Here is a 12,745-nt window from a genome sequence, read left to right on the forward strand (position 1 = left end):
GAAAAGGAGATCCCCTTACACAAATAAGAATAATTGTAATCAGCTACTGAGAACTTTTAAAAAACCCTAAGATGAGGGATCAAAGTTTATAGGAGCTGATATGTCAGGATTAGAGCCAATAGGACATTTCTACATAGAAGTTCAGAATAATAGCATACGTAGATCCAAGGAAGGTATGTCAGAAATTAACCCTAACAGAGTCTATAGGGTTCATAGTTGGATTGTCTAACCTAACTTATGAAGATAAACTAGCTCTAGAGAGAGGCTATGAGGAGAAGAATGAATGGTTAGAATGGCTTAACTACACTGCAAAAAGCTTAAAAAAATTAAGTTATATAATAAAACTTATGTCTGCTCAGAAAATGAATGGAAAATGTAAAATGTTATCATTTTTATATCCCCCTCTTGAGAAAGTGGATATCCCACCACAGGTGATTGCTAAACGTGGTAACTATACTTGTTTTAGTCTTCCAGGGCATGGGTACAACTTCGGAGAGCTCCAAGGCGACTCTTGTAGAGAATGGATCATTGTCTCCCACAGGGCCAAGTACTCAGCCATATGGTCAGATCACACTACCCTGAGAGCGGATGTATGGTGGCTATGCGGTGATAAAAGCATAGGAGCCAGACTACCACATGGTTCCCGAGGGGATTGTGCGGTGGTCCAGCTAATCATGCCGTTCCACCTGTTGTCAACAGGGATATGGCCAAAGGTACGTAGTGGAAGAGACAGAAGCGTGAAACTCTGCAAGGATCCTTCCATTCTAGTATCTACAGAGATGACATTGGAGTTCCCAGGGGAGTGTCCGACGAGTACAAGGCTAGGAACCAGGTAGCAGCCGGGTGGGAATCCATAATTTGGTGGGTGATTATAAAAATGAATGTAGATTGGATAAATTACTTATACTATAACCAACAGAGATTTTTTAATTATACCCGAGATGCAGTTAAAGGGATAGCTGAGCAATTAGGACCAACTCCTCTCATGGCTTGGTAGAATAGGATGGCATTAGACAAGTTAGTAGCAGAAAAGGGAGGTGTATATAAAATGTTTGGAGGATTTTTGTTGCACCCTTTATCCCTGATACAGATCCTGATGGGAGTATCTCCAAAGCTCTTGATGGACTGACTGCCCTGTCTAATGAATTAGCTGAGAACTCTGGATATGACGACATATTCCTGGACTGAAGGATGGTTTGGGAAATGGTCCGGATTATTCACTTCTGCGTTGACATCTCTTACCATCGTGGCCGGAGTGCTGATTGTTTGTGGATGCTGCGCTATTCTATGCATTAGAGGACTTGTTCAAAGACTGATTGACTCTGCCATAACAAAAACTATGCATCAAGGAATGGAGACCTTGGAATCCAACGAAAGAATGAAAATTTTTGGACTTAATGATAAATATACTGAACATATTAATCTCCCTCTAGATTATAAGAAGATCTTCTGTGAAATCTGACAAAAAGAAATCTGTCTCCAATGTGTACAGATAAATGATTTTATTACAAGATGAGGGAATGTTATATTAATTGTAATAAAGTCCTTTCTTTTGTGTGCGTGGGTGTATGTGTATATATATATATATATATGTATATATATACCCATGCGTGTATGTATGTATGAGTGTGTGTATGTATATATATGTATGTATATATGTATCTATACACATGACTGCATATATGCCATTTATTTTTGCTTAAGACTTTGAAACTCTTTTCAGCTGATGTAATACATGGGTGTTACTTTTTGTGAACGTTAGCTGCTTTCCTTGTCTTGCGTGACTTCTATGGTAACTGTAGATAAGGATTTCTAACAAGCTCAGCATATTGTATGTACTCTTTTTTGCAAACGCAATATGTTTCTACACCCTTTCGGCTTTGCTATTTAAACTCTTAAGAATATGTATTGAGTTAGACAGAGGACGGCCCACACCTGGTGTGGTCGTCATTCTCTCTCCATGCCGGCATGTCCAGTAAAGAAGCATCTTACTTATTCAGGTCTGGACGATTTCTAATTGGAAGACTCAAACTCCCTTGACACCGTATCTCTGTGATTTAAGGGCATAAAAATTTTCAAAATTTTCACCAAATTTCTGTTATTTTCACAAATAAACGCAAGTTGTATGAATGAAATTTTACCACTAACATGAAGTATAATATGTCACAAGAAAACAGTGTCAGAATCACCAGGATCCATGGAAGCGTTTCAGAGTTATAACCTCATAAAAGGACAGTGGTCGGAATTGTAAAAATTGGCCAGGTCATGAACGTACAAACCTCCCTTGGGGCTTAAGGGATTAAAAGGATTACACAATCCTATTAATGCTTTAGGAAGGGTTAAAACTTTCAGACAGGCTCCCGTTAAAATGTTCTAACATACCATTTATTAACAACAAAAAATGAGTTTCATGAGGATGCATGCTTTATTTAGGATCAGTAATACATATAGATGCATGATACAAAACAGTCATTTGCTTTTCATAGTTCTCGCAAGATATGTTTGATTAGAAATGTACATTTTATCTTTACATTAAAAACCCTTTACTTGCTACTAAGCTTTGCTGCATTGGAATGAATGCTACTGAGCTGCTATACCTCTTACAACCTGTGGTGGTGCTGTTTTAAGATGAAAGTGGCTATGCTTTTCTAAAGATGTGTGTCAGTGAAAGTCTTTGCCCTGTGACTTCTAATGTTATCTTTAGGTGTGAATACGACTGAAAAATACTCTTTTAAAAAAAAAACGGAACCTGAGTCATACTTCCCAGATGTGTCTTTTTTTGTGGTGGGAGAGTTTCTACTTTTGATGATTTTCTTGCATTCGTCTTTGACCCATGAATTTCGCTTTTTTATGACTTTATAGATAGATAGATCCTAGGTGTCTCTAGTTTGGTTAATATTCTTAAAGGGGGTTGTCTAAAAAAAAGTCTATTGGGAGACATGATTTTGTTGCTCTTACTAATATTTAGTTTTTCAGATTCTTCTCCTTCCTGAGAGGCTGCACAGCTCTTCTCTTCCCAAGTGGAGGAGTAACTTGTGATCAAACATGCCCATCAGTCTCCTCCATTAGAAAAATAGCTTCCTTATTTGAAGTGATTTTCATCTGGACGAGGCAGATAAGCACGTCTGGTTACATGTTTATGCTCTGCATACTAGCGTAAAGGCTCTACTCATTGCCATACAGTCTCCACACACTACGGTAAAGGCACTGCACATTGCCATACAGTCTCCACACACTACGGTAAAGGCACTGCACATTGCCATACAGTCTCTGCACACTATGGTAGAGGCACTGCACATAGCTGTGTAGTCTCCGGACACTACAGTAGAGCCACTGCACACTGCCGTAAGTCTCTGCACACTGCAGTAGAGGTACTCTCTACTACCATACAGACTCTAACCATTGAAGCCCTGAAGATGGTCAAACTTGTGATTCCCCCATATGTATGAGCTCTTGTGTTTTTGATGGAGAAGGAGGAGAAATAATCTGCCATGTGTCTCTGGTAACAGATTATTTTCGCTTTTTGCTGAAAATAAAAGGATCCACCATCAAAATTACAACAGTCCGATCCTTCTTTATCCATGAGCTGCCGGGAGAGAGATAGTCTCATCTTATGTATATAAGACCCGTTTCCGGTGAAAGCAAGTTATCATCTATCCACAGAGTGGATAACCTGTTGGTCATTGGAGGTCTGACCACTGAGATCAGCACCAATTAGCAGAATTCATATGGAATAGCACTGCACGTGTGACCTCCGCTCCATTCAATTTTTAATGACTTGCCAGAAAAAGTTGAATGTAGCGTTCAGCTGCTGATAGTGAATGAATGGAGCAGTGGTCTATCATGTGCTCTGCTGTTCCACCCTAATAGAGATAAAAGTGCCCAATTGGTGGGGGTCTCAGCAGTCTGTACCCCACAATAAGTTACTTTTTTTTACTTGACAACACCTTTAAGTTTTTCCTTTTTGAAAAATTACGATTCATGTTTGTAAATTTCCATAACTAAGCATTGATTAGAAATAAGCTAATATTCATAGATCAGACTTTTTCTCTCTCCTCGGCTCCCACTAAGGAGTTTTAACTTTGCGAGCCAGAACAAACAAGCTGGAGTCATGGTTGCACAGCTCATACTGGTCCTTGTCGTACTTTCTGGGGATGACTTCCATATCTATGATCTCATATCCCGTCTCCATTATAGCACTTCGCATAAAGTCCTCTGTCAGCACCAGACAGGAGAACCTCTTACCCCCGGATAAGTACGTGCTGCAGTTAAGAATCTCCATTATAATTAAATGACCCCCTGGTTTTAACAAAGAAGAGACATTTTTAAGGACATTTCGATAGGTGTCCAGATCACTGCAAGCGCACTCCAAACAGCCAAGAGACATCACACAATCAACCTGGGGCAGCACCAGTGGTTCTAGTGGGTTGTCATTGAGGACATCACATTTCAGAGTTTTCTTTACGGTATCTTTAAGCTTTTTCTTCTTCTCTTCTACTGACATCCTGAAACAAAATCACAGATAATCTTGAAATCAATAAGTTAATATCCTGTAACATGTCTCATTTTTGAAGAGGAATCATTTAAGTTAGGACCAGGGCCGTATTTAGAGTATATGCTGCCCTAGGCACTTTTAGTGCTGCCTCCCCCATTCATGAGCACGACGAATGCAGACACTTTGGCAAAAATCGCTGATGTGAAAGTAGCCTTTCTCCCCAGTGTAGCCATCTCCCCAGTGCAGCCATCTCCCTAGTGCAGCCATCTCCCCAGTGCAGCCATCTCCTCAGTGCACCCATCTCCCTAGTGCAGCCATCTCCCCAGTGCACCCGTCTCCCCAGTGCACCCGTCTCCCCAGTGCACCCGTCTCACCAGTGCAGCCGTCTCCCCAGTGCAGCCATCTCCCCAGTGCAGCCATCTCCCCAGTGCACCCATCTCCCCAGTGCACCCATCTCCTCAGGGCACCCATCTCCCCAGTGCAGCCATCTCCCCAGTGCAGCCATCTTCCCAGTGCAGCCGTCTCCCCAGTGCACCCGTCTCCCTAGTGCAGCCATCTCTGCAGTGCAGCCATCTCCCCAGTGCAGCCATCTCCCCAGTGAAGCCATCTCCTCAGTGCACCCGTTTCCCAAGTGATCCCGTTTCCCCAGTGCAGCCATCTCCCCAGTGCACCCGCCTTCCCAGTGCACCTGCCTCCCCAGTGCACCCGTCTCCCCAGTGCACCCGTCTCCCCAGTGCACCCATCTCCCCATTGCAGCCATCTCCTCAGTGCAGCCATCTCTGTTGTGAGTTCATTTCCCCCTTCACTACTGAGGCCCGAGGAACTCCCTCTTCTGGTGAAGAAAGGTAGTGAGCCTGATTGTCAAACACCTGGGGCTGATGATGATGACTGGCTGAGTGGAGTTAATGACTGGATATAAGGCTGCCGACGCCCTTCTGGCCTGCGGGTGATTTCTCTGTGGACTTCTAGGAAACCAGTCTGATTCCTGCTCATCTAAAGCTAAGATTTCTGCTTTGCCTTTTTGCATTAGTGTTTTGTTTTCCTTGCTTTTCTGGATTCTGCCATTCCCTGCTGGGGTGAGCTGAATCTCCTTTTGCGTGTTGCTCTGTCTTCAGAATATTCCTGAGTACTGACATAGCTTTTTTGAAGCCTAGCGTCTTCAGGGCCTTTTTTACTGTCAGTTTGTTGGCTCTTATTTTCATAGGGTTTTTCACGGATTGCAGACAGCAGCCTTCCTGTCCTTTCCTATCTAAGCTAGCGTGGGCCCCATCTTTGCTCAGTCTATCTTTCTGTCTGTGTTTTGTTCTTCTTGCTTCACCGTCATTATATGTGGGGGGCTGCCTTTTGCTTTGGGGTCTGCTCTGGGGCAGTTTAGATTTCCCTTTCTGTCTTTAGGGTTTGTAGTCCTCTGGCTGTGATCGAGGGGCCTAGGGCATCGTAGGAGCCCCCCACGGCTACTGCTAGTTGTGTTGATAGGTTCAGGGGTCTGCAATCTGATAGCTGCCAACTTCTCTGGTTTTCTGGACTTAGCTAGCATTTCTATTTTTGCCTCCTACGGTGACTCAATCATAACACATCTCCCCAGTGCACCCGTCTCCCCAGAGCAGCCATCTCCCCAGTGCAGCCATCTCCCCAGTGCAGCCATCTCCTCAGTGCAGCCATCTCCCTAGTGCACCCATCTCCTCAGTGCACCCATCTCCTCAGGGCACCCATCTCCCCAGTGCAGCCATCTCCCCAGTGCAGCCATCTCCCCAGTGCAGCCATCTCCTCAGTGCACTCGTTTCCCCAGTGCACCCATTTCCCCAGTGCACCCGTTTCCCCTGTCCACCCGTTTCCCCAGTGCAGCCATCTCCCCAGTGCAGCCATCTCCCCAATGCAGCCATCTCCTCAGTGCACTCGTTTCCCCAGTGCACCCGTATCCCCAGTGCACCCGTTTCCCCAGTGCAGCCATCTCCCCAGTGCAGCCATCTCCCCAGTGCACCCGTCTCCCCAGTGCAGCCATCTCCCCAGTGCAGCCATCTCCCCAGTGCAGCCATCTCCTCAGTGCAGCCATCTCCCTAGTGCAGCCATCACACCAGTGTACCCATCTCCCTAGTGCAGCCATGTCCCTAGTGCAGCCATCTCCTCAGTGCAGCCATCTCCTCAGTGCAGCCATCTCCCTAGTGCAGCCATCTCCCCAGTGCAGCCATCTCCTCAGTGCAGCCATCTCCTCAGTGCAGCCATCTCCTCAGTGCAGCCATTTCCTCAGTGCAGCCATTTCCTCAGTGCACCCATCTCCCTAGCGCAGCCATCTCCTCAGTGCACCCATCTCCCTAGTGCAGCCATCTCCTCAGTGCAGCCATTTCCTCAGTGCACCCATCTCCCTAGTGCAGCCATCTCCTCAGTGTCTCCATCTCCCTAGTGGAGCCGTCTCCCTAGTGCACCCATCTCCCTAGTGCACCCGTCTCCCCAGTTCAGCCGTCTCCCCAGTGCAGCCGTCTCCCCAGTGCACCCATTTCCTCAGTGCACCCATTTCCCTAGGGCAGCCATCTCCTCAGTGCAGCCATCTCCTCAGTGCAGCCATCTCCCTAGTGCACCCATCTCAGTGCACCCATCTCCTCAGGGCACCCATCTCCCCAGTGCAGCCATCTCCCCAGTGCAGCCGTCTCCCCAGTGCACTCGTTTCCCCAGTGCACCCGTTTCCCCAGTGCACCCGTTTCCCCTGTGCACCCGTTTCCCCAGTGCAGCCATCTCCCCAGTGCAGCCATCTCCTCAGTGCACTCGTTTCCCCAGTGCACCCGTTTCCCCAGTGCACCCGTTTCCCCAGTGCAGCCATCTCCCCAGTGCAGCCATCTCCCCAGTGCACCCGTCTCCCCAGTGCAGCCATCTCCCCAGTGCAGCCATCTCCCCAGTGCACCCATTTCCTCAGTGTCTCCATCTCCCTAGTGGAGCCGTCTCCCTAGTGCACCCATCTCCCTAGTGCACCCGTCTCCCCAATGCAGCCGTCTCCCCAGTGCAGCCGTCTCCCCAGTGCACCCATTTCCTCAGTGCACCCATTTCCCTAGTGCAGCCATCTCCTCAGTGCAGCCATCTCCCTAGTGCACCCATCTCCTCAGTACACCCATCTCCTCAGGGCACCCATCTCCTCAGGGCACCCATCTCCCCAGTGCAGCCATCTCCCCAGTGCAGCCATCTCCCCAGTGCAGCCATCTCCTCAGTGCACTCGTTTCCCCAGTGCACCCGTTTCCCCTGTGCACCCGTTTCCCCAGTGCAGCCATCTCCCCAGTGCAGCCATCTCCCCAGTGCAGCCATCTCCCCAGTGCAGCCATCTCCTCAATGCACTCGTTTCCCCAGTGCACCCGTATCCCCAGTGCACCCGTTTCCCCAGTGCAGCCATCTCCCCAGTGCAGCCATCTCCCCAGTGCAGCCGTCTCCCCAGTGCAGCCGTCTCCCCAGTGCAGCCATCTCCCCAGTGCAGCCATCTCCCCAGTGCACCCGTCTCCCCAGTGCACCCGTCTCCCCAGTGCAGCCATCTCCCCAGTGCCGCCATCTCCCCAGTGCACCCGTCTCCCCAGTGCAGCCGTCTCCCCAGTGCAGCCATCTCCCCAGTGCAGTCATCTCCCCAGTGCACTCGTTTCCCCAGTGCACCCGTTTCCCCAGTGCACCCGTTTCCCCAGTGCACCCGTTTCCCCAGTGCAGCCATCTCCTCAGTGCACTCATTTCCCCAGTGCACCCGTATCCCCAGTGCACCCGTTTCCCCAGTGCAGCCATCTCCCCAGTGCAGCCATCTCCCCAGTGCACCCGCCTCCCCAGTGCAGCCGTCTCCCCAGTGCAGCCGTCTCCCCAGTGCAGCCGTCTCCCCAGTGCAGCCGTCTCTCCAGTGCACCCGTCTCCCCAGTGCAGCCGTCTCCCCAGTGCAGCCGTCTCCCCAGTGCAGCCGTCTCCTCAGTGCAGCCGTCTCCTCAGTGCAGCCGTCACCTCAGTGTACCCAACTCCCTAGTGCAGCCATCTCCCTAGAGCAGCCATCTCCCTAGTGCAGCCATCTCCTCAGTGCAGCCGTCTCTCTAGTGCAGCCATCACACCAGTGTACCCATCTCCCTAGTGCAGCCATCTCCTCAGTGCAGCCATCTCCTCAGTGCAGCCATCTCCTCAGTGCAGCCATCTCCCTAGTGCAGCCATCTCCTCAGTGCAGCCATCTCCTCAGTGCAGCCATCTCCTCAGTGCAGCCATCTCCTCAGTGCAGCCATTTCCTCAGTGCAGCCATTTCCTCAGTGCACCCATCTCCCTAGTGCAGCCATCTCCTCAGTGCAGCCATCTCCCTAGTGCAGCCATCTCCTCAGTGCAACCATCTACTCAGTGCAGCCATTTCCTCAATGCAGCCATTTCCTCAGTGCACCCATCTCCCTAGTGCAGCCATCTCCTCAGTGTCTCCATCTTCCTAGTGGAGCCGTCTCCCTAGTGCACCCATCTGCCTAGTACACCCGTCTCCCCAGTGCAGCCGTCTCCCCAGTGCACCCGTCTCCCCAGTGCACCCATTTCCTCAGTGCACCCATTTCCCTAGTGCAGCCATCTCCTCAGTGCAGCCATTTCCCTAGTGCAGCCATCTCCCCAGGGCAGCCATCTCCCTAGGGCACCCATCTCCCTAGTGCAGCCATCTCCTCAATGCACCCATCTCCCCCCTCCCTTCCTCCCCGCTGGGCTCATTCTCATCTCCCCCCTCCCTTCCTCCCCGCTGGGCTCAGTCTCATCTCCCCCCTCCCTGCTGGGCTCATTCTCATCTCCCCCTCCCTCCCTGCTGGGCTCATTCTCATCTCTCCCTCCCTCCCCACTGGGCTCATTCACATCTCCCCCCTCCCTCCCCACTGGGCTCATTTTCATCTCCTCCCTCCCTCCCCACTGGGCTCATTCTCATCTCCCCCCTCCCTCCCCATTGGGCTCATACTCATCCCCCCCGCTCATACTCATCTCCCCCCAGGCTCATACTCATCTCCCCCCTCCCTCACCTCTGGGCTCATACTCATCTCCAGCCCCCTCCCGCTCACACTCATCTCCCCTCTCTGGGCTCATACTCATCTCCCCCCCGGGCTCATACTCATCTCCCCCCTCAGTCTCATACTCATCTTCCCCTCCCTGTATGCATAGCTGGGCTCACCTTGCGCTTCCTGCATGTTTCACGTTTACTGCTCCAGGCACCAGCATTCTTCCTGTGTGTGTGAGCGGTCACGTGATACTGCTCATTAATGTCATGAATATGGATGCCACGCCTATGGGAGAGGAGTGGTGTCCATATTCATTACTGTAATGAGCGGTATCACGTGACCGCTCACACACACAGGAAGAATGCCGGCGCCGGAGACCATCGGAGGTGCAGGCACCGCTGGAGCCGAGGAGGTGAGTATGATGTCTTCAAGAGGGGAGGAGAGGGGATGAGAGGGGAGCAGAGGGGAGGATCCGACCCGGACTTCTATTATAAGAAAAAAAAACTTTGCCCAGGTGCCGCCCCCCGCATCGTCCCACCCTAGGCACGTGCCCGCGGGTGCCTAGCGGCAAATACGGCCCTGGTTAGGACACACAAAGTTTTAAGTCCTGAGTGTCATGACCATCCTCACTGGAGCTAGCATGATGTGTGGGTATGACGGGGCAATTACTTCAAGACCATCTAATCTATCTACAATGTTTACAGCCCCCCAATGTAGAACTGATACTTACGAATAATTACTCAAAATTGGCACCACAAAAATTTGGTTCAAGAGCTAGCACTTCTCAGAAGCCCTCATGGATTAGAAGAATGCAAGACAGAACTTATTAAAAGTAGTTTAATATGATGAAAACAGTCACGGTGCTTAAAAAATGCAAACAAAGAAGATAAAAAGAGCACAAAAAAGTCTCTTAAAATAAACGGAAACAAACCAGAAACCTAACACTCTAGTTTTGTGCATAGGTCAGAAATTGGGACAGGTCTTTCATTTGATTGATCCCCAAAAAAGGCACCAACATACAAAGTCTTGCATTTTTAAAACCTGATCTGTTCTTTCTCATCTCCCCTTTCTTTGATATCACCTCCAGTCCTGGGTCAGGATAATTGCATGTTATGACTTGTTGATGCCATCATTATCTTCAGTAAACCCTATGACTTAGTGTAAAATACCATTTTCTATGACACCCAGGTAGATTTTTTTTTACCTCTCACCTTCAACCCAACTTTTAAAGACTAGAGTCATAAAATAAAGACTAGACTCATAAAATAATGGCACGTACCCTTTCCCTTCCATGTCGCAGACTTTTTGAATAACGTTGGTCCAGTCGAACGTTCCGGCTTCATTTCTCAAGCTTCGTTCATAGTATTCTCGGTTGCGATCTGTGTAGTCAGCACCAATGATCTCATCAAAAGATTCACATGCTGAAAGGTCTTGATAAATGGTCGGTCCATGGCCGATATCGATCAGTGTTTTTCCCTTGACACCCCCTTTAATGCAAAAAGGGTTTATACGTGTTATTTCATTGAAGTTTGTAGTCCCACCCTGAATTGGTCAAACAAAAAGTATTTTAACACAGCAGTATATCTAAAGAGATTGTACAGGATTGAAAAAAGGGTCTAACGTTAACCATAAACAGAACTTTTGTCCACAAGAGCCCGTAATTGCAGCTTATCTATGTTATAATCTTAGCAGAACCCATGGATACAAGTGGTGTTTTTGGAATGAAAAATAGATCTTTTTTTTTCTAATTCTGGGCAGTGCTAAAAACTACATCAACAACATAATCTGCAACTTTTTGGATATAAACGGACAATGATATCAGGCATCTTATCGCTTCCCACACGCCTAAGCAGTGTGCCAAGAGATTTCCTATACCATGTCCGTCAGCATGGACTTTACTGACTCCGGGATTACTCCCACACTTCGAGTCATGAGTGCCAACCGCAATGCTCTATTAACAACTTAATTTCTAGATTATAAAGACACAGAACTGTGATTTTGACCACCCGTGCAACAATATAAAGTTAAAAAAAATCTTCAGAAGCAAATATACTCACAACTGAACTGCGGTACTTACTTTTACCGAAAGCCTGATAGAGTTTCTTCAATGCAAAGTCAAGAAATCCATCAAGCACCAATAATCCGTATTTGGGATTATAATAGGTGTTTAAGTAACCTTCCGGATCAAAGATATCTTGATAAGTGTCTTTATCAGTAAATGACGTCTCCATTTTTGCAGTCCTTGCAGTAAACTGAACACAATGTGCTTTTAATTGTCTGGCTGATCCGTCTCCATGTACAGGAGTGAACAGGCTAAAAGTTGCAGTACAGTGGTGGCATCTGGCCAAAGGCTTCTGTACAAAGCTGAAATATGAAGTGCAATCAGATTTCTGAATTGGAGGAAAGCCACTCTTTTTAACCCTTTTTAAAGTGAGATGGGGAGAATCTTACCATTCTGCTTCCTCATTAGATATAGGCTTTCTTAAAGAAACCAATTGGTATTTGCTTAGATTGGGCTACAGATAAAGGGGGTAAGGGGGTATTCTAGCCACTAATATCAGTGATAAAAATTTAATAACTGTTAGATCGGTGTCGGTCCCATAATGCCATAACTAGAGACTGGTGTCTCTCCTAGTTTACCCCTGGCTGTAGATTGTGGCCAGAAGGAGTGTGTCACGGAGTGACTGACCCAGTGTGACACGACCCAACGGTTGGTCAGTCACCAAACAGCATAACACACAAGGGAACACCAGGTAAACTATAGCAAAGGTGGCCCTGTCGATAGGCAATGGGAAAATGGACACCTCCTGCACTCACGTGAGGAAGTGCCCTGATCTCACTATCATCCCTATATGGGTTCTTTCACCTCGTCTCTGTGCAGGATACCTAATCCCTCACTTGCCCTGCTCTTATCTCTAAGTAGGGAACTGGCAGGTGAGAGGACTCGTCCCACCGCTGCACTAATTGTTATGAACAGGTCACCGAGGAAGATGGCAGGAATAGGCTAGGCCATCAGGACACCAGAAAGGTTGGTAACTTAGCGGTTTGTAGACCCCTAATCCTAACAACACAACTAGCACTAGCCGTGGAGCGTACCTATGATGCCTTAGATGCATCGGCACAGCCAGAGAGCTAACTAAGCCTAAAGCAAGAAACTGCCCTGGAGTAGACCCCAAATAAATAGATAGCCCCCATACATATATTGTCGGTGAGACAATATGAGACACAAACGCAGGCAGAAAATAGACTGAGCAAATGATGGGGCCCAAACTGACTAGATAGGAAAGGAAAG

General features: G+C 48.2%; 1 protein-coding gene across 1 annotated transcript; it reads right to left on the reverse strand.

Annotated features, from left to right (window-relative positions):
- Window positions 1-2,406: 2,406 nt before the first annotated feature.
- LOC141097825 (indolethylamine N-methyltransferase-like) lies at window positions 2,407-11,799 on the reverse strand. The gene is made up of 3 exons (XM_073585285.1): window positions 11,531-11,799; window positions 10,733-10,940; window positions 2,407-4,505 (listed from the first exon to the last, which is right to left on the reverse strand). Exons 1-3 carry the CDS (start codon window positions 11,682-11,684, stop codon window positions 4,067-4,069), a joined length of 801 nt encoding a protein of 266 aa, XP_073441386.1. The 5' UTR covers window positions 11,685-11,799; the 3' UTR covers window positions 2,407-4,066.
- Window positions 11,800-12,745: the final 946 nt, after the last annotated feature.

This window comes from Dendrobates tinctorius, unplaced genomic scaffold (genome assembly GCF_039654945.1).
Source record: "Dendrobates tinctorius isolate UK_male_01 unplaced genomic scaffold, ASM3965494v1 ptg000086l, whole genome shotgun sequence".
Taxonomy (NCBI): domain Eukaryota; kingdom Metazoa; phylum Chordata; class Amphibia; order Anura; family Dendrobatidae; genus Dendrobates; species Dendrobates tinctorius.

What these genes read in the sequence shown, in the direction of transcription:
- LOC141097825 (XM_073585285.1), bottom strand. Translation starts at nt 11,684, where the DNA reads ATGGAGACGTCATTTACTGATAAAGACACTTATCAAGATATCTTTGAT. An exon ending in CTATCAGGCTTTCGGTAAAA is followed by an intron (nt 10,941 to 11,530) that starts GTAAGTACCGCA and finishes TTTGCATTAAAG; the next exon opens with GGGGTGTCAAGGGAAAAACA. An exon ending in TGCGACATGGAAGGGAAAGG is followed by an intron (nt 4,506 to 10,732) that starts GTACGTGCCATT and finishes ATTTTGTTTCAG; the next exon opens with GATGTCAGTAGAAGAGAAGA.